General features: G+C 39.1%; 1 protein-coding gene across 19 annotated transcripts in view; it reads left to right on the forward strand.

Annotated features, from left to right (window-relative positions):
- The window catches only part of NRXN3 (neurexin 3), a 982,949-nt gene that overhangs the window by 440,388 nt on the left and 520,714 nt on the right, over positions 1 to 21,847 (forward strand). For all 19 annotated transcript variants that reach the window (XM_069017992.1, XM_069017994.1, XM_069017995.1 and 16 more), the window contains 4 exons: positions 735 to 1,116; positions 2,518 to 2,708; positions 3,232 to 3,405; positions 19,893 to 20,012. In XM_069017992.1, coding sequence (XP_068874093.1) covers positions 735 to 1,116; positions 2,518 to 2,708; positions 3,232 to 3,405; positions 19,893 to 20,012 — 867 coding nt within the window. The remainder of the gene's footprint in view (positions 1 to 734; positions 1,117 to 2,517; positions 2,709 to 3,231; positions 3,406 to 19,892; positions 20,013 to 21,847) is intronic.

Below are 21,847 nucleotides of genomic sequence, written 5' to 3' on the forward strand. Positions count from 1 at the left end.
TATAGCATACTGTTGTATTTCATCTATCTATATGTGTCTGCACTGGTGCCTAGCACACTTAATGAAACATTTAAATGTAGAAGTAGTCTGAAAGTAGTATTTGGTACACTGAATAGCTTGGATATTTTGAGAGGTTGAAATCTGTCATGATGTGGTAAATAGCCCAAGGGGTAGGTTGATGATTTAAATATATGGAGGGCTTTTTATCTGTTGCATTTTTGTGTGTTTCCCTCCTGCCGTGCTCTTAAAAGAAGAGGAATAACATCAGGCACCAGGAGGGAACAATGGAATAAATATCAGTATTTTATGACTGTTCTCACTTCTCTCACTGCTCTATTTATATTAATCAATGTTTATCAAGTGTTTTCCAGAAGTGCACTGGGAAAAGTTGTTTCAGAAGTGTTCATGTTGTTTGGCAGATGGTCTGCTGGATCAAGTAGATCACTGTAGGCTTTAAGGGAGACACTTGGTCTGTGAAGCACAGGGAAGAGTATAGAGCTTGCTGCCCATGGCCCCTTAGGGGCCTGTCTTTTCTGCTGGGTTTTGGCAACTGCTAGACTCATGCATTTCTAGCAAGCCGCTTCACCAAGATTCCATACATTCTTTCTTGTGGAAGCTACTGAGCACTGATCAGATATGATTTAGTTTGGCTGTTAGTCTGGAAACTGGAGCATGAAGGGCTCCATATAACCTGTTGCTGATCCCCAATATTCCTCCTTGTTCACGTCCTTCAGGCACAATGGTTGGTGATCATACCCGCTTGGAGTTCCACAACATCGAGACAGGGATCATGACAGAGAAACGGTACATCTCTGTCATCCCCTCCAGCTTCATCGGCCACCTCCAGAGCCTCATGTTCAATGGGATGCTCTACATTGACCTGTGCAAGAACGGCGACATTGACTATTGTGAGCTGAAGGCACGCTTCGGTCTCCGCAACATTATAGCTGACCCTGTGACATTCAAGACTAAGAGCAGCTACTTGAGCTTGGCCACCTTGCAGGCTTACACATCCATGCACCTCTTCTTTCAGTTCAAGACCACCTCAGCTGATGGTTTCATCCTCTTTAACAGTGGTGATGGCAATGACTTTATTGCAGTTGAACTAGTCAAGGGGTAAGTGGCTTTCTGTTATTTTCTACCAGCTTATTTATAAATAAACTTATGGGTGAGCTTAAAATGCTTACATGAAGAGAAATTCACCTGATACTCATGTTTTCTCTGTTTGCTGAGCTGTAAGGCAAAGCATTTAAACATAAACACTGAAGCTTAAGATTCCTGATTTTATCACTGACTTCCTCTTGAGGCTGTGGGAAGGACATTTTTACAGTGTGCAACATTAGTATTTTAAGTCATTTGGACATAGTTAAACTAATGTTTTGTCCTGTCAACCTCACAGATTAGCACAGAGGAGAAGGAAATGTGCTGAGGGCTCTGTATCTCTCTTCTTCCCCGCTTCCCTCCCCTCCTCCCCCCCTTTTTTTTTTTTTCCATTGTAATACTTGTTTTTCTGCTATCTCCAGTGAAGGAAAAAGAAAAAGCATATGGGCTGCTGAATTTGTATTTCTGCTGGTAATGCTTGACAAAAAGTGAACTCAGCTTGCTTTTGAGATGCTATATTCTTTTCGAAAGACCAATGGCTTATTTAAAAAAAAATCCTTTGTTAACTGAACAAATTCTGATCCCTTGTGATTTAGTCATGGTAGACATGTTTTCCACAGTTTACTAGTCCTGTTTATTTCAGTTCAATCTGTTTTCATTTTTAGCTTTGCACATACTTCTCTAAGTGGGACATTGAGTAATAAAAAAACCAACAGTCATGAGCTCCTGGTGCTCTATTGAGAGTTGAATTTTGTTGTCCTTTTTTTTTTTTTTTTTTTTTTTCTTTTCTAAGTAGAATACTTCTCTTCTACCCTCAGGTGGATTTCTGTGTTTGAAATATATAAATAATTCAGTGTAACATTCCCATGACTTCAGTGTTTGTTAGGGTCTTTATTTTTTGCCAAAAGCATTGCTAATTGTTTTTCAGATGTTTGAATAAGTCTAGGATCTCATGTGAATTTTAATACAATATTTCAAGTGAGCTTCCCAATTAACTTCTTTGGGGGTTATTCAAAACTCAGAATGAACCTGGGGAATATATGCGCCAAATAAGCATGTCTAGTTTTGCTCTCCAGTACATTTATCAATATTACCAGTTTTAAAAAATTATTATATGCACAGACAGTGTTTTTGTGGATCTGAGAGAATTTTGTGGAAAAGAGGAATGTTTTATGGTTACAATCTTATTATTTGAAATGTTGTCACCTCAAAACCCTAATCCTTACACTTTGGTGGAAAGGAAGCAACAATATTCTTTAAAAGCAGTGGCTAATATTTTGGCTTATTAGAACTTTCTAACCCAGAGATATTTCCCTTTATGACTTTTTAAAGTTAATTTATCAGCTCTGGCTAAAATAAGGGCCAGTAATGCTGGAGTTCTTCCAGAATTTTAACTAGTTCTTGCTATGTTTACAGGTATATACACTATGTGTTCGACCTCGGAAATGGACCTAATGTTATCAAAGGCAACAGTGATCGTCCTCTTAATGACAACCAATGGCACAATGTCGTCATTACCAGAGATAACAGTAACACACACAGCCTAAAGGTGGACACTAAGGTGGTCACTCAGGTTATCAATGGTGCCAAAAATCTGGATCTTAAAGGTAAGCTCTGCAAGGCTGACGGATTCCCCCTTTATATCAGGGCTCAACTAGTGAACAAGAGAAAGCTTACAGTAGCCATGCATTACAGAACAGTAAATCTGGACTTTGCACATTTTGGCTTTTGAATTCATTTATCTCTTTTTTGTTTGACAACTTCTTGTAGCAGAATAGTTTGTCATACTTTGTTTTTTTCAGAAATTGTCATTTTGCATTTTTTCCTAGTTAGGTAGCAATTACAACTGGGGTTATTCAGGGGGTTTTGTGAGGGGTTTTTTGTTGTTGTTTTGGGGGTTTTGTGTGTTGTGTTTTGTTTTTATTTTGGTTGGTTGTTTTGTTTTGGGGTTTGCTTTGGTTGTTTGTAGTAAAGGAAGCAGAAATGACTTCTTGCACAAGATGTTGCTCTGTTTTTAACTTTCTCTGAACATGTGTTCACTTTGCTTTATTCATGTTTGGTGACAAGAAAAGTGACTCTAGAAGGCGTGTAACTTTCTTCTTCCTTTATGTTTACCCCTCTCTCCTCTAGGTGATCTCTACATTGCTGGCCTAGCTCAAGGCATGTATAGCAACCTCCCGAAGCTGGTGGCCTCACGGGATGGATTTCAGGGCTGTCTGGCATCTGTGGACTTGAATGGGCGTCTGCCTGACCTTATCAATGATGCTCTGCACCGCAGTGGGCAGATTGAACGTGGATGTGAAGGTATAATTGATTTCAGAGAGCTTCCCCTCTCCAGCACTCACTTCATACTTCATTGTTGCACTGTGCATCTACTTGTTTACCTTGCCGTTCATGTCATTCCTTTGCTTCCATTGCAATATCCTTCACTACACTTATGTCTACCAAATGCAGCTTAAGGATTGCTGGTTTCTGTGAGTGGCTTAGCAGCTCTTTTCTTATATGCTCCATCCCCTATGAGGTGGTACCTTCAGTAGTGGGAAAGGATAGTACTAGGGGATGGACTACCACTCACTAGTAGTTTTCACAGAGTGGTTTATTAGCATTACATTAGTCTTAAAATACTTTGGAAGATGTTCTGAGCATTCAGTTCATTTGTGCTTCAGAACACCCCTTCTTGCCATCCACAGAAGTATTTTGAAGAACAAATAGGTACAGGGGAAATAGAGGGTAGAAGGAGCTGAAGGGTAAAGATTGGATGAAAAGAGGAGTTAATTTTTGATGAGGTGGGCCTCCAGTGAAAGCACTGGAGGCATTGCCTCTTCTGCCTGGAAAACATTTCTCTTTAGTAGTTTCTCTTTTCCAGCCAGTGTAGAATCATGTGGGATGAGTTACTTTTTGAAGCATGTAAATAGTAGTGATTTCTTGAAGCCTCTTTAAATAATTTGCTGTTCCTGTAAGTTACAGTTATTAGTTACAATATTAGTTAAAAGAATATTGACATCAGCATCACTGACTCAGTAAAATGCATCTGGCTTCAATTCCCAACTCACTTGGGATACTTGCCATCTAAAACTCCAAGGTTTTGCTGTCTGGGTTAAATGACCAATCACCATTATGTCTAGAATCATTCAGTACCAATCTGCTGTGTTGGCCACCAGTCACTAGACAAGGATAGCTTTTTCTGTAAAGTTTATATGTATGTTTGCTAAGACAAGAAGTATGTCCCAAACTGATCCTTCAAAAATTTCACAAAGTGAAATGACTCCTTGATCATCTTTCCCTACTGTGTCAAGATTACAGGTTACATCATAATGAAGCCTTGCCTCTTGTCAAGACTGTTCCTTTTTAGGATTGAAAGTATCATCTTAGAGATAACTTTGACCAGCTTTAACCAAATTGACCATACAATTAGATCTGATTCCTTTCTTGTGTCTCAGTGTTCTGGGTGGCTGGAAGCTCCTGTGCCCCACCCCTCCTTTCATGCTCCCACAGTAATACTCTGGTTTGTGAGAATTTTGTGTCCTCTCACAGGAGCTCGTTCCATGTCAACTCCCATCTCACAGCATTGGTGGGTATCACATAATTGTAGGCTGCTTTTTTCTGTCTTTCTTTTTCTTAATACTATTAGCCACTTTGTTCCTTGTGGAAATGAGCAGTGTAGCAGAACTTGTGTCTTTGCCCATTTGTGGGCATGCCAAAAGAAGTACACCTTTTCTGTATTGTTGTTTATAAGGTTCAAGGAAAAAAATGCATTTGAGGTTTATGAAAAAGTCTATTCTATTTATCTTTGATGCACTGAAAGCTCTTCTTTAATATTAGTGATTTTTGATAACTCTTTTGTTTAAAATTATCGCACCCCATCGGCTGTTTAGCTGGCATGTGATCTCTAGTAGTCCTCCTCCTTCAGAGGACCTCCCAATTGCACTATTCTGTTGTTCTGTGTGTGACTCAGGAACAGAGTCATGATGCTTTCCCAGAAGACTGTCCCATTGCTAGAGCTGTGGTGTTTCCTTCTCCTGTACCCAGTGTAGGTCTTTGATTTAGTGTTGTATTGCTGAGGTTGTGTAACATCAGTACCACTCCCAAAACACATAACATGGCACTTGGCTTGTCTGTGTGCTAATGTGGTACCAGCACAGCTGCTGCCTGAATGTGGAGATTGGTTCACTTTCCAGAACGCAAATTCCTCTTCTCTTCTGAAGTCCTTCAAATAGGACTCAGAATTGGAAAGAGACCTAAAAAATGGGTGATAAGGTCAGTGATGGTCCTCATTCTCTCTTTGAAAGAACTTGATCTTGGAAAGCTGTGCCTGTACTACCTTCCCAAATGCTTCCTGTTCAGTACCAAGGAAACTGCTGAAGAGGAATGTGTTCTTTTTGCCAACATATTTAATATTAGTAAAAAACCTAAGAATTTGGTCACTGTAAAGCTGTTACATTTGTTGTTGTGTTTTTTTTTTTTCTTATTTTTTGAATCACAGCAATCCTCAAGGCTTCATCTCAGATCTTTCTTGGTGCCTGCTGGTGCCTATTCTTACAGTTGCCAGTGAAAGTCACACCTATCTCACATCCTCTAAGGAAAGAAAAACTCTAAGCGTGTTCAGTCCTTATTTACGTCTCCTTTGTTTTCATCTGAAGTGATCTTGGGTGAAGTCTTAATGTTTTTAAGGGCAGAAGTCCCAAATAGTCCTTGCTGCCTCATGATGTTTAAATATGTATTTAATAAACAATTGTAGGCTTTTTGTCTGAACAGTTTTCTGTGTGTTGATTTGCTGGACATCTCCGTATTTCATCATGAAGGGCAGAAGGACCACATCCATGATGAGAACATGCATGCCTAAAGAAATGTTAATCCATTCCCACACATGAATCTTGTCTTTCAAAGGTCATGTGAGAGTGTTCTGCTAATGCTTGTCTTTCGTTGTGGCTTTGTTTTCAGAGGCCGAGATTACAATGTGGCAGTTGTTTTCTCAGAAACTGCCAGTTTGATCTCAGGACAGAATCAAAGAATGTGTAGAGGAAGAAAGCCTTGAGAACAGTAGAATATGAGGTGTAGGTCAGCAGACAGCACTGTCCTGGCTAAGAGGCACCAGTACCACTACAAAGGGGTGATATTGTTGCATCCTGTTCATATTTGTTATCTCTGTTCATGTATTTCAGTACCCTCTTTCATACCACCAATTAAGATTCACAAGTTTTAACAGGAAAATAATATTCCTTATTGTCTTGGTTCTGCTGCCACCTCCTTTTATTCAATTGGAGGAAGCCACTGAATTGTCTTGACCACATTGTTCCTCTCATGTGCGTAACCATGATTCAGCCTCCCTGTGGACCAAGGCACACACCTACCACAGTATAGAATTATCTGTGTTCCAGTGATGAGTAAGGCTTCTACTTGAGCAGGAAGCACTTTCAAGAAATTGTATTTATAGGACATCTTTTTCTTTGGAATCTGAAGAATTCTGAGACATTCTTAGTCATATATACGAGTCACTCTTGAAATGCAGGCATCCTTGAGACTGAAATTGGCTGGTCTTTAACAGTGTATAGTAGTGCTAAAAAAAAAGACTTAAGGCAAGAATTACTTTATCTCTGATGTCCTATCCGTTCTATCATTATTACTTCCTTAAATTATAGGGGTTTGTTTAGGCTAGCAAAACTAAGTAACCTCCTCATCCTCTTTGTTAGGTGACATATCAGGTCACTTTTGTATCATGCAGCTTCCATGTGTGCTGTACAAACTTACTGCTTCGGCTTTTGAAGTCTACTATTCAATCACCAGTGTGTTTGACAAGATGATAGCTACCACACTGACATGTTTTGTTTTTTAATGTGTCCTGCAGTACCATTGCTTTTGGCTGAGAATTTTGAGGGGGATTATTTGAAAGAAGAAAACCCAAAAACGTCTGAAATGTCAAATGAGTTTATGGAGTTAAAGCTTCAAATCACACACCTTTTTTTTTTTTTTTTTTTTTTTTTTTTTTTTTTTTTTTTTTGATTGCATGTGGTGGTTTGGTTTATTTTCATTGCTCTTTTGCAACTCTTTTGCAATTGCTACATTTGTGATTTTTCAGGAACAACAGGCAGCTCTTCACAGATCTTGAAGGTCTGATCAGATCTGTAGTGGCAGCTTGTGTTTCCCTGGAAGGGATTTGGCAAAGCTAGAAACCACCTTGCTGCCTGGTATGTTCAGGTGTGCTATATACAACTCTGAGGAGAATAAATCTTGGGGAGAATGGCATGATACCAATATACTTGTTCATTTTTACAGTTACTTGAGCTCTTGTGCTCACTGCAGCTTTCATTGCTATCTATGACATAACAAGAGGGCCCTTCCTTTTACCACCACCCCAAAAAAGGCATTGGTGAGAGGGCCTGAGAGAAAAGCTGCCAAAGGGAGGGAAGTGGTTAAGACTTAAATGGTCCTTGTGTCAGTGTTGCATCAGGGTATTAAACACAGTGAAGAGACAAAATGAATTCTCAGAAAGGACTTCAGATGGAAGGGCCTCTTCTAACAGAAGCTTGAAGTCAAGTCTGCCACCTGTTTTGGGCCTTGCTTTTCCCACCCATAAAATTCACCTGCCAGATATTCATGTATTTGTGATAAAAGTATGAAATTCATCTATGTCTTGCAAACCACTTTGAAATAGTGGGTGGAGGTTCCTAGACAAAGCATTAGATACTGAAGAGAAGTCTTCTATCAGTAGTATTCTCCAGTCTCCATCTCAGCAGCCTATGACAGGTGGTTGGAAAATTTTTGCTCGTGAGTTTGAGTAATACAGACTGTTCCTACATCAAACATACACAGTTTGAGAGAAAAGATGTCTGCACTATGGTGTATGTGAAGAGTTGGTAGATAGAAGAAGTTGTACCAGGTGACCTCCTTTCCCTTCTTTAAAGTAAACAATTTAAATTTCAGCTCAGCTTTTTCTTACTTCTAGACTTTTAAAATGATTTATTCTTGCTTAACTCCTTATTCCTGGCCTTACTAATAGATGAATGGATCAGTTTATTCCATCCACAAAAATCTAGACTGAGTGATTCACTTCTTTTTTCTCAATGGTCCTCGAAAAATTTAAACAGATGTCCTACCTTTTGTGTAGTTTAAAGAGGATGCCCTCAGTATTAATGAGTAATTTCTGCCTTTGAGGCATTTTTTCACCTCTTTATTAATTTGCCATATGTTCTTCTGTGTTTTCCTTTCTTTTATTTGGACATCCCTATGTTGCTTACCATGGGCTTTAGAGCTATCTGAAATTCATCTGCACATTCTAAATATTTTCACCCCATCCTTCCCCCAACCAAACAAAGCTAACAGCAGTGGCTAAAGAACATTTTATTTCTTCTGCAAGGTAGTTTTACATGTGTTTTAGAGATGTTGCTTCTACCTCACCTGTTCCGCTAACAGCTTCTCACAAAGGAGGCTGATTATTAAACTGGCTGACACTATTCCAGATGTTTTGGGACTTTTTTTTTGTCATAATTTAATCTTCTTTCCAGATCCCGCAGTAAAATCATAATCTTTTGCTACTTTCCATGAAATAGTATCGTTAACCTTTGGAATTTGCTGGTGCATGAAAAGCATGAATGACACATACAGGCTGGATAATAAGAAACAGATTTTGCATACTAAGCAGTATGTGGAAAACAGCAAATCTAATCTTATGCTTAAAGTCTCACAGCAGGATAATGTCAAAAAGGATTTCACCCTTCATCTGCTCAGTAGAGAAACTTCAAATCTGGTCATACTTCACTTTCTCTCTGGAATCAAAGGTTGTCCATTGAAGAGTGGAGCATTAATTTGCTCCATGATGGTTTGACATCTCTCCTTTTCCTTGCTTTTGTATTCTATTCTCATAGTGCTGCTGGAAATATGAGCTTTTCTCTCAGCTACAAAGAAAATGAGGTGCAGGGAAGTAGGAAAAGTACTTGTTTGTTATAGAGAAATTACGTGATTAGAATAAGTGTTGAAAATGATGCATGGAGAAATGCATCCTTCTCCTCTTTCTATTCCTTCCCCTTTCTTTTGAATTTTGTTTAAGGAAAAAGGGATTTTATAGCTCTGTGTAGTAAAGCAATTTCAAAAGTGGGAAGAAAAATCTGACTATCTTGAACGGGAGGATAATTGCCATCTTGAGTCATTCATAGGCTGTGAAACAGTAGCAAAGATTCAAAATATTAAAATTCTTAGGAAACGCAGGAAATGGCATCTGTACATGTCAGTTATAATTTATTGGCTTGTTAATGTAAAAGAAGACAATGGGGAAAGGAGAACTACCAATCTTTCTTCAGTATCAGCTGTGATATTAGAACTTTTAAGAACAGAAGGTTAAGAAGGTAAGTATGCCCTTCTTAAATAACCATCTTTTGAGCCATGAGGTTGGTGATTTGGTGTTTTCTTGTTCCTGTTGTGCTGTGTAATATAAATATTTAACCTTCAGTGACAGGGGATTCAGGAGGTGCTGCCTGTGCGCCCATCTTTGTCCTCTACATTTTCCATTCTGAAAGAGAAAACTTAGAATCAAGGTATAACACACCAAAAATCCATGTGGCTTCCTTGTAAACTGGACTCCATTAAAAAGAAACAAACAAAGCAACCAAACAAAACAAACAAGCAAACAAAAAAAAGAGGCCCAAACAAAATTAAAAAAAATAAATTCTGTGCCTACGTGGAAGAGCATCAGTGGTATTATTTTGCTTTTAATGCTCTTCAATTTTCAGAAAGTGTATTTGGATCTTTAGACAGCCAGATTTAGTAGATCTGTGATTTTTTTTTTTTTGTTTTTGCCATGTGGACTGTGATTTGACCACAGATAACAAGACCATTCCAACCTAGGTGAAAGAATGAGCTGGTACTCTACATTTTTTCAATTGCTCTGATGACTGATTAAGACTATATGGGTCTAAAGCCTGAGCTGTCTGCTTGCCTGTTGATGTGAGTTTTTTTTAAGGATGTGTTGAAATCCATGAGCAGGTGACAGCTTGTGAGGGGGCAAGGTGCTACTGTCACTTATATCCAGTGTAAAGTTCAGTTCTTTGGATAAACAGAAATTTTTTTCTTATAGAGTTATCAGTCCTCTGTGGTTTTCTGGCAATAAATCTACTTTGGACAAAAAGCCAAACAAACTAAATATATGCTTGACTGAGTTACTGAAAGTCAAATAGATTTTTTTTACTTAAATGGATTCTATGTATTTCTCAAATAAGACAAAATCTCTCTAAAATTATTGGTAAATGCTGAGAGATGGGTTTAAGAATGTGATGTTTTTTCTTCCCTTTGTATTATCTGTGAATTTTGTGATTCTGTGTATGCATGAATGAAATGCATTTCTTCTCTTTTTATTTGGTTTTGTTATCTGTTGGTTGCGTTAATGTAGTCATTGTCCCTCTGTGCCCTTGTTGCTTAAATTGTCATTTCTGCATGTTTTGATTATGCATGTTGGCTGTGATAATTATACCAGCTTTTATTTATTCAAAGTGATGTTACCCTGGTTCACCTGCCTTTACACTAACCTGTTGTTTTTTGGTTTTACTTTTTGTTTGTTTGGTGGGGGTTTTTTTGTTGTTTTGGTTTTTGTTTCATTTTGGTTTGGTTTGTTTTTTTTGTTTTTGTTTAGCTAACAAAGTTGAGTTGACCAAAGCTGACCTGCAAGGTAGAGAAGGTTGTTCTTCACCATTACTGGTTTCAATGAAAGATGCTTTTATGTAACATTTGGTGCCTTTCACTGGATGCAGTCACACCTCTAAGACAGGAACAGAATGACAATCTCCAGTATCTCTGGAGGGGGATAGATGGATTGAAGAAAAACATGGCAAACAATGGAGCTGCTTCTGTTGACCTGGGGGGTTTGACTGTATCAATCTCTGAATAGCCATAAAAGCATCAGTTGATTTCCTGGAAAGCCTGATGATCAGGCAAATAGCTGCTGTGCATCAAAACATAGAAGGCCCTCAGAGCTTTACAAAGCAGAAAGCTGATTTAGTTTCTTTAGTACTGATGTTAAGAAGTGAGATCAGGAGGTAGAAACTGGTTGGTTTTTATTAACTTAGACTTCAAAAAAACCCTGTAGAAATAACTTTCTGGAATTTCAATTTTAAAATAAAACAAAAAAACCCCAAATCTATAAACTACAAACCCCCGCAATATTTAGAATGGCATTTTACAAGCCATAGCCTGGGCAGGAAGGGTTCCTGTTTGTAGGAGGGTCAGCACAGTAGCAGAACCAGAGAGCAGCACATAGGAGCAGCTGTTAACACTGAGGGCAATGAGGAGGCCCCTTGCCCCTGTCTTAGCAGTCAGAGCTACCAACATTATGCTTATTCTGTGCCACAAAGCTCCTTCCCCAGCAGCTCTTGCTGCACCAGTGATGTCAGAGGCTTCCCCCAAAGAGACCTTCTGGCAAGTCGATGTCTGCAGGCCCCTGGTGGTACAGAGTGCCTGGTGCCTGCCCAAGAAACTGGGGCTGAATCATCTCCTCTGCAGAAGGTGTGTCCTTGTCGAGAAGCTGTGTCACCACGTCAAGGAATTATTCAAGAAAGTCAATAGGTTGAGTAGCATTTGTGAGAATAAGAAGGAAATTGGGTATTCTCAGAGACCCTACAGACTATTTGCCTGGGACATAAGTAAGGAAATGTGCCTATTAGAAGTTAATAGATCTTTGATACTAGTATAACCAGAGAGATGTTTTCCATGGCATTGAAAGGGTATCCTTTTAAATATGATAATAGAAGTATACTTCCCAATTCATCTGTAAAGATTGCAATACAAAGTACAAATTAATTTATTCCTGAATGCCATGAAAGTTAAAAAATTGTTCCTCCTTTTTAATGGAAAAGGAAAGAATGGTCTCAGGTATAAGGGGAAGTCAGAGGCATTGAACAATGTGTCTCTCTTTAGCAATCCTGAAGCCACAGATGGCATCTGTTATGGGATCATCTTAGTCACCTTGAAGTTTTATGTTTAAACCACTTTATGTCTAAGGTTCTGTTGCGAGACAAAACATAAAATGTTCCTGTTTCACCCTCTGAGACAGAGACTTCCTGACATTTAACATAACCCTGGAATTACTGTTTTTTAGCTTTAATCACGTGCTTTCGTCACGTGCTCCTTTTCTATTCACTGTGTTTACTGTGAAGACCTGGTGATATTGCTGACCTTATCTAATGTAATACATGCCATTTTTAAATTAAAATATTCTTGTTCTGTATCTTCCAGATATAGGCAGGTATCCATTACCTTTCCTTCAGGATATCATCTGTGTTTTTAGGTAGAGTTTGGTGTTCTGTGGCTCAGTAGAAAAGGATAAAAATAAATTTGGAGGAATAAGGATGTTTTAATGGCTAAACAGTTTATCATTGTAGCAGTTGTTGACAGAAGCATATTAAGAGATTCCCTCTCACCCAACAGACAATGATACTGACAGTCTGAGATAATTTTAGCAGTTGGATCCATACGAGACATTGAATCTGAGAGATTCGACAGCTTTGAGGTAGACAGATGTTAATGTGATCTCTTTTGCTTTATGCATGTGGAGCATCTGACTGCAACTGCATTTTGTTGGCATCTCTGACCTCTTCCCAACTGTAAAAAGCTGAAGTACTCTGTCTTGCCGAGGTGAGGGATATAGAGAGGTGCTGCCCCTAGGAGATTTCTGAAATTTATGTAAATGAAAGTGGTAAAAGATGAGATTTGAAAAAATAGGAAATAAACGTGGGCCCAATGTGATGATAAAAAGTGTCCTGGAAGTAGACTGGAGCATAAATAACTTTAGGGCTAAGATGTTGTGTGCCATCCACTCAAATTGTGGCAATGATTTTGGGACTTATATTAGACATCAGCAAGTATTGTGTCTCTCTTGCCACAGCCACTGTTCTCTGTAGTCAATTATGTCTCCATCAGAATTCAGAATGCATGCTCAGGAATTCCTGAGCTTGATTTTTGGTGTTTATTGAAGTGGATGCATCATGAACAGGAAATTCTGTAACAAAGAGATTTGTTGTTTTGATTTTTCCAGAGTCCTCAGAACCACAGGTGTGTTACAGCTGTGAAGATTATTTCATCTCAAGCTCAATTTTTTACAGAGGTCTTAACCCTGTAGGAATATTTGCCCTTCAGATAGAGAAATCTGATTACATTGAAACCTAAGGGGAAGCATTTGTCTTGAGTGCATAAAGTGGATTATTGGCTTTTCAGGAAACCAACCTTTGCTAAATAGGTTTGGCTATTTCAGGATAGGCCATGATGCCTAGAGCTCAACTTGATGATCCTTGTGGGTCCCTTCCTACTCAGACTAGTCTGTGATTCTTATTCTTTTACATTGGTGTGATTTGCAGTGGAGAAGGATGTTTTTCCAACTGACTCTGTTTTTCTTGTTCACATACAGCCCTTTCAATTTTCCTTTATGCTTTTAGTTTTTGTGTCTGAATGTCCAAATGCTGTTTACTTCCTCTGCTTCATTTGCATCTCCTTGTCCCTTGTTGCATTTTGTGTGCAGGCATACTCCCTTTTATGCAGTTGATTTTTTGTTTGATGGTTTGGGTTTTTACTGTTTTGTTTTTTTTTTTTTTTTCCTTCCCTCACCAGATGTGTATAAGCATGTTTCTCAAGACCTTTTAGGTTACTTAGAAGTGGAGAGTGGAAGGGTGGCAAGAGGGAGGAAGATAGGTATATGCCAGCTTTCTTTGACGGGAAGGAAATCCCACCACTTTGCAGATCCATTTTGCAGATCCATTTCTATGGATTGCCATTGCTGCTTGATTCCCTTCTTCTGTAACCTTCAGATAGATGTGCTTTCTGTGGGAGAAAGCACGTTTGTGCATATTTGTTATTTTAACTAGTCCCAGTTCCTGAAGTTTTCAGACCAGCCACTTATTTGGAACAAAAGGACTCAGCACCATGACTTATATTAGGTGAATGAAGTGTTCCATCTCTGTTGAGGCACTGAAAAAAATGGCTGCATTTTTCAGAGGATGGAAGAATGCTGGCTTTTGAGTTATTTCTGACAATGAGTAACTTTAAATATGGAACCTGACAGATGCCTAACCTTATTTAGGTGATGAAAGGGATGATGAGTTCTTAACAAAGTATGAAACTGAGAGCTTGAAGAGCTGGCCTTGCAATCCTTGAAAATCTGTTTGGTTTTTGGTTCTGGTTTGCTATATTAGTCTGTGATATTCCTGCTTTCTGCTATCTGTGACTCAGGATACAGGATTTAACTTTCTGAATTATGACTGAACCTTGACTATAATTTAGTTTCTTACATTTGTGCGAAGTATATGCTGACATACCACCAATATGTATTTGGCAGTTACAGTATATGTGGTATGGTCTGTCCCATAAAGTGATGGTTCCATTCGGTTCAGACTTAATTTTGCACACTTTTTACTCAGAATTTTTTTTTTTTCCCAAATTATTCTGAAATTGGAAAACTTATTTGGATTAACTTTGTTTCCTACTTAACCTGCAGGAAGAGTGAGTCCTGGAACAGGTTTATTTTCTGCCTGGTGCATATGGTTTCCAAGACCTGATGCCGCTCTGAGCTGAACTGCTACTGCACATTGAATTAAAAAAGGCTGAATATCTCTGGTTATGAAAGAGGAATGCTGACAGAAGTGGAGTGTAGATTTATCAAAGGTGTAAATTGATTGTAACGTCCGACTTGTAGTGGTAGAGATATTTCAGTGCTGCATGACATTTGTAATTTAGGAACTACAGGACTAAAGAAGCACCTTATTCTGCAAAGGCTGTAAAGATGTCTTGTGTATATTACTTTCCTATTGCTTCCTAACATCTTTGAAGATACAAGGGAAAAAGATGAGAGCATTTAGGGAGATGAAGAATGAAAATGGAACCATATTGTCATTGAACTTCACCTGTTTCACATGATCTCCATCTTATTGAGACAATAATGTTAACACAAATGGCTGATTCCTTTCAAAAAGAGTGAATTTTTGATGTGTAGAGGAAGGGTGTTATGTGCAAGACCAATAATGTTTTACTTATCTTAATATTTATCGCTAGTTGTGATCAAAACATGAAGCAGTTGCGTAATAATCCTGCAGCTGCTGTATAAAGAAACTGATTCTATGTGTAACGTGAAAGAACAATAAATACAATACTGTTTTTATTTCTCAAGTTCCTTTTTGTTCCAGTTTGGTCAAATTTAGAAATACATCCTCTGGGAGAAGGCAGGCTACAACCACCCCTCCCCCATGAGGTTCGGGAAAGAAAAAAATTTCCTCGAAGGAAAGTGAAAGAGATAAAAACTATTTATTTAACAAACACACAGGAAGAGGATAATAATGCTAAATGATAAAGCCTCTTGCTCTGCTGAGAAAAACCTGGGGGAAAATTCAGAGTCTTTCTGTAGATCTCTCTCCCCTTCCTTGGAGCTGGGACGGGGTGGTGGGCCCACCTCCAGGGCCAAGGCCTCAGTGGAAAGTCCTCCCAATGTATTCTGATGTTGAAACTGTCCAGCAGAGAGAAAAGGAAAAAAAAATGAACTCCTGGTTAAACAAAAGTTCAACTCTCCAGAGGAAAAGGAGCTGAGGAAGAAAAACTGCCAGAAGCTGGCTGGAAAGAAAAGCAAGCCGGGTCCTTCCCTTCCCTCTTGCTCTCCTGCCTCAGCTGAAAAAAAAAGTCACTATCTCTGTGTGACCTTGAACAAGCTGCAAACTGCTTTGAAAAAGTTTTGCTCAGTTTTTCCTTCCCCCTCTCAGGCTCATTTTAAAGGTGTAGAAAGGCACAAAAATTAATTTCTGGGCATAGGGCAGTGATATGGGATACACATCATAAAATCACCCCAAGATACTTTTTCTGCAAAGAACTTCCAAAAGATACAGAAGGAATGACTTTTCTTGCCAGTGAAACATGCCTACCTGTGAGATGAAACATGGAAGTTTTAGCAACATGCAGCAGTAGAATTTTTTTTTTTTTTAATTTCAGGACAAAGAGAAACCTACCATATAACTGAAATTGTAGGAAAGAGGTAGACCGAACAATTTATCTAAACAGAATACAGATAAGAGATGAGGCTATTATACTCTTCTAAGGTGATTTTCTTCAACTACTTAGTAGAAAAACTAATAAACAAACAATACATCTGGATAGTTAGCTGAAGAAATGTGTAGTACCGGTCTCCTTCCCAGGGAGGGAGACCCAACAAATCTCAGATCCTTCAAGTCCTCAGATGCTGAGCTGTTCCAGTAAAAATTAGAGATGCAAACATAAAGATAAGAAGGACATTGTTGAAGAATCCTGCTTTGCCATTTCACGTTCCAAAGCAGATACCTCTGTTGGTAGGCTTAACTTGGACAGAAAGAGACAGAGCAAGTCACGCTTCTGCTAGCGGGGATGCTTTTCTGCATTGGGGACTTTTCCACTTTTACTTGATATCTACTGCCCACTCACTCCTCTTTCCACTGTGCATGTGGCACGAAGAAGGCAATGCACCAAGCTCAGCTACAAACAGACAATAAAATCAGAGGTATCTCAGAATATTATGTGAAGACTAGTTCTGAAACTTTGCTTTTAAATACTTCGCTCTAAGTGTTGCCAAAGGAATGAGATTAAAAATAGACCTGAGTCCTGATGGCACTGGTAATTTAGAAACAATTCTACTGCTTTATATATAAGTTGTTTGTCATCTTCTTTCCTTGTTCGTTAGCACTAAAGGGCATGTGCGTGGTAACACAATCTTCATGTTTTATAAGCCTTCCTGTGCTTCTGTCACTTTGCTCCATAATCCAAAATCCTAATTCCCTGTGACATCCCTATTAGTTGCTCTGAACAAAATTCTGTTGCCACAGAGGATTATGACATCAGGCAATGAAGCAGCAGGAGTAGATGAACTCTCTGAGACAAAGATCATTTTATGATGCAAATGGCCCATAGTACTAAGAAGTGAGGCCAATACCCAGCATCTATGCTGTGCTGTCACAACTGACTCTAAAGATGGCAGATCAGGCTTCAAGCTTCCTTGTGGTATTGTCAGGCTTTCAAAATGCCTCATCGTTGTGGATTTTTCTTTTTCTTCCCCCCATTCCCCCCCCCCCCCCCCAGCTGCTGAAAGTGCTGTTCCCATCTGCACGGTTGGTTTCTGTAAAATACAATTCAGATATCATAATACAGGCCATGAATTCAAGTACTTTGGCTCTCTGGGCTCTACTGAATGAACACTTCAAGCCACAGGTACTGGGCCTCATGCAGTCTTATTCCTTGAAGAGTCCTTACTCTTGCAGCATCTAGACAAAGGATATGCCCATTATCAAGTCCAGTTACTGATTAAAGTATTCTCAGAAGAATGTAGGAATAGTGGAGAAACGTTGAAAATGGTGTTCTGCTCTGCTTCTAGGTAATGGTCTTTGTAGTTGATGGTGTAGAAAGTTTGTATAGTGTCACACTTTCTGGTTTAATTTTTAAAATATAGATAAGATATTTTGCTTGTTTATACGTCTAGGAGTATTGGCATTCATGTTTGGGGTTAGAGGTTAGATAGTGGGATAGTATTGTGTGGGAGAGGTGTCAGTTCCTCATCCCTTATCCTTAGATAATCCAGACATTTTAGGTAAAATGACAACTAATATTCTATTTCAGATTGTTAAATGTTATCCTTTCTTTTGCTCGGCCAGAATAAGTCTGTAGCAAGTGTCAGACCACAACCTGATGCACATGTATATATATTTATATCCATGATTTTTACAAGAGTAAAGGCAGGAGGGAAGCCTGTACATACATGTGCTTACCGGCCCACGCTGCAAAGTCTGTCAGCTCTGTTCTAATCCTAGAAGTGATCTGTTAATTTCACACTGTGCCACTGAAACCACTGGGATTCTTATGGCTGCAAATGAGAGTCAGGTGGGTGGGAAGAAGAGGCGGAGGGGAGGCGAAAAGTGTTGAAAAATGCTGCTCAACTTTCCTTCAGCATAGCAACATGGGGTTTTCTTGCTGTGGCTGCTGCTGTCACTTCTTTTCAATAGGTGAACTTTCCTTCAGGGATTTTGTTGTCATCTTCTATTAACCACACTTACGCTTCTACCTAGAGGTTTTGGGGTTTGTTTATTTTTTTTAAACAGTGTAATAAATTCTGGAAGAAGCTCAGGTTTTTGTTAACATTCAAACTCTGCTTACGGAGTCACATGTTCCTTCTCATTTCAGGAGAGATGTAGAAAAATGCAGATAGCTGAAAAGCTACTGAAATTCATCTATTCTGTTCCTGCAGTGAGGAAAGATGATCTGATGGGGAGAGCAGAAACTCTGCACCAAAGCTATAAGGGCCCATTCCTGGCTTGGTCTTTGAATTGTTGGGAGGATCATGGCCTGACATGGGACTTCCAGTTAGATGTGGGTTCTACAAGGGCTTGTAAATATGCAAGTGCCCAGGTGTGCTATCTCAATGTCAAAGATTCTGAATAATGATGGGATTTAGTGAAATCACTATGAGTAGTGTCAGATAGAGGTTGAAGGGTTTAATTTTATGTTAAAATATTTAAAAATGCTGTCTCCACATTGGTCTGTCCTATCTAATCAATAAAATATAGATGGTGGTGCTGATATGATGAAGAAATAAGTAAGAAGTAAGGAGTAGGTTTGAGCCTTGTGGAGTTGCTTTTGCTAGCAAAGACTGTGAAGAAAGATGATGGGATGGGTTGAACAATTGTTTCTTTGTCCTTATAGTATTGTCCTAGACTGGAAGTGGTTAATGAACTGATCCCAGGCAGCCTAGCCAGTTGATCCTTTATTATCTGCTTTATTTCTTTTGTTTCTTCTTTTCCAACACATGCAGGATATAGCATAGTAGGTATATCAAATGTATGTGTACATTTTATTTAAAATCATGCACAATAGGATCGGTATACCTTTGTCTAGAATGCTGAAGATAAAATATTTTCCCAGGAAGTAACTTGTAAACTCATGTTCTTGTAATCTATGACTTGCAGCTTCATGCCCGCTCTCAGATGATTCTGAATCCAGCTACCTCCTCGTGGGTGACATAGTAGCTGTCATTCAGAGTCCCTCTGATCTGAAGATTACTTTTTTGCCTGTTGCTTGGATTTTGTCTTTGCAAGGCTTATCTGAGCAGGCTAGCAGCTGTTAGCTGCAAATCACAGAACAATGAGTTCTGTTAGTGTGACTGCTTCCTTCTCTGCTTCTACCAAAAGCATGGAAAGCAGTCCAGAAGGAAGTGTTGTGGACTAGTGTCATGCCCTTCTGAGGACTTTATTAGCATGTTTCCAGAGGAGCCTATGTAATAGGTCAGAGTCTTTGGTTTTTTGTTTGGTTGATTTTTATTAACCTGTAAAGCCAAGTTGTAGCCAGCTGAGGCTTCAAAACTTCAATTTGAATCTACATTATCAGGGTTCTTTGGTTGTGGTGAGGCATTGTTCATGGGCCCATTAATTAGCTTTCATTTCTATACGGGGATCAAACTTCTAGGGAAGCACAACAACCTGGCCATGTTTGTTGGCCTGGCATCACCCCTATTTTACTGTAAATTTCTTTGAGCAAGTTGAGAACATATGAGCTGGGCCTGGCTAAGAGGGAATATGTTGCTGTTCCCCCTTCCTTCTTGCTCTGTGTTACAGTTTGCTGTTTTGTTGTGAGGTGTACACTTGTCTTTGTGCTCTTTTTACCTGAGTTTCTTGCATGTCCAGGAATGGAAGTGTTTGGTTAGTGCTTTCTCTCTTCTGTGTGAGGATCCTGATGTTAATGATTAATTGAAGCTTTTGTGGGCCTGACCAAAGTGATTCTCTCAGCTTTATTTCACTCTTTCCTTGTCATCATTTCTCCAGGACCGAGCACTACCTGCCAGGAAGATTCCTGTGCAAATCAGGGCATCTGTAATCAGCAATGGGAAGGCTTCACCTGTGATTGCTCCATGACTTCATATTCTGGGAGCCAGTGTAATGATCGTAAGTACACTTTTCAGTGCATTGGTGACCTGTGAGTTCTGATATATGACAGCACAGAGAACACGATTTGATGTTCTTTCAATTGCAATACAACTTTCCCAGTGTGAAAGCCAAACTTTTTTTCCTGGAAATTCCTTTAAAGCCTATAGCAGTAATTTATTTTTCTCCTTAAAATCAAAATATGCAATCCAGCATATATTGGTTTTGTTTGGTTGTTTTCTGTTGTTTTTTTTTTCCCCCCTCTTGTTTTTGAAAGGTAACTCGACCAGGCCAGTGGTGGTAATTGATGTTAATGGAATTCCTGGTTTAGAGAAACCAGAAATGACTTGCAGATATTGTATGTAATATTTGCATAGGTAAAAAATGTCTAGGTATTATATACTGCATTATGCTTTGAGATTGTCATTCAAACCTTGGTGAAAAAGACATGTAATGCATGTAAAATGAGTAGTGTTCTAGATAGTCTTCTACTGAAATACTAGCTGTATGCTGTATGCTGAATGCTGTATGCTGGGTACAGTTTGCAAGATTGTTCAGTTAAAACCAGTGATCAGTTAAATACACAGCAGCACTATTGTGCTTCTTGCTGTATTGATTTGCTTCATCTCAAAACCTTGGATGTTCTTGGCCAATTACCACTGGGATCGCTGATAAAATAATTGAACAAACCCCTTAAGTCTGCCTTTAGGGGGCAGATAATCAGCTTTTTTGACATTCCCTCTGCTTATCATGATTTGGCCTTTGTTCCTGCCTGGAGGGAACAGATCACTTCAGCTCTACTGTGTGCCTGCTTCTCTTATTTGAGGTGATAGTCCCCTTCTCCCTCACTGCTCCAAGGCAGGAAACAAAGGAATACATCATGAGTGCTGTAGAAAGCATAACAGTAGGCTTCAATAATTTGGTTCACCATGTGTATTAATTTTAAACCCAGAAAAAGCTGCTTTTCATTAAGGTATATGTGGTAGACTTAATTATATGTGCCAGCAAGGCCCATGCAATAGATTGGTACCACAGCACTGTCATATCTGCAACCCATCCCCTAAAAGTCTGAGACATGATTGAATTGATTGGCATATATGACAAGCTGTTTAGCACATGGTGACAATCCACTTCTGCTGAAGGCCAAAAAGCCTGCTTTTCTGAGTCATTCATAATATGTAGTGTTTGTGTTGGTCTCCCATTTCTTCCAGCATATTTTTCTCAAACAGATATTGGAAAGGCCTATCAGCATTCATACTTTGGCAGGGGCTGTATAAAAAAGGTACTACTGACACAGATTTAAAGACTGTAAAGCTGTCTGATTTTGGGTTGCTTTGGAATTCAGAATGTTTCCTTTGGGTCCAGAAGAAACCATATTGGAGTCACAAGATCTGGTGCCAAGTTTCTGCATTTTTGTTTTGGTTTGCTTTCATCAATTGGAGACCCACTTTCCCACTCTCAAACTATGTGTTCAGTCAATCAGTTTAGACTTGCTAAGCGTAGCACACAAACGTGTGAAAGAAACGCTACTTTGAATTCTGTTGGGCTGCATTTAAATACATATCCAGGAAATATGTTATTGATACTGTGGGATTTGTTTTTTAATGTGTTTGGCTTCACAACTACAGAACATTGCAGTGCCCTTGTTAAGCTCTTGCTAATGGCTTAGAACAGGCCCTGAGGCATCAGGAAGAGCCAGGTTCCTGTGTCTGTAATTGGGGATTTCTTGCTGCTTTTTTAGAGCTGGCAGCTGGAAACACTGCAGAGAGGGGAGTTTGAAATGAGTGGGGGTGTTGTGGGCAGCGTAGCAACCAGCCTCCAGTTATCAGGCCTGGCTGGTAATTTACAAATGCTCA

The sequence above is a fragment of the Aphelocoma coerulescens genome, chromosome 5 (genome assembly GCF_041296385.1).
Source record: "Aphelocoma coerulescens isolate FSJ_1873_10779 chromosome 5, UR_Acoe_1.0, whole genome shotgun sequence".
NCBI classification, from domain to species: Eukaryota; Metazoa; Chordata; class Aves; order Passeriformes; family Corvidae; genus Aphelocoma; species Aphelocoma coerulescens.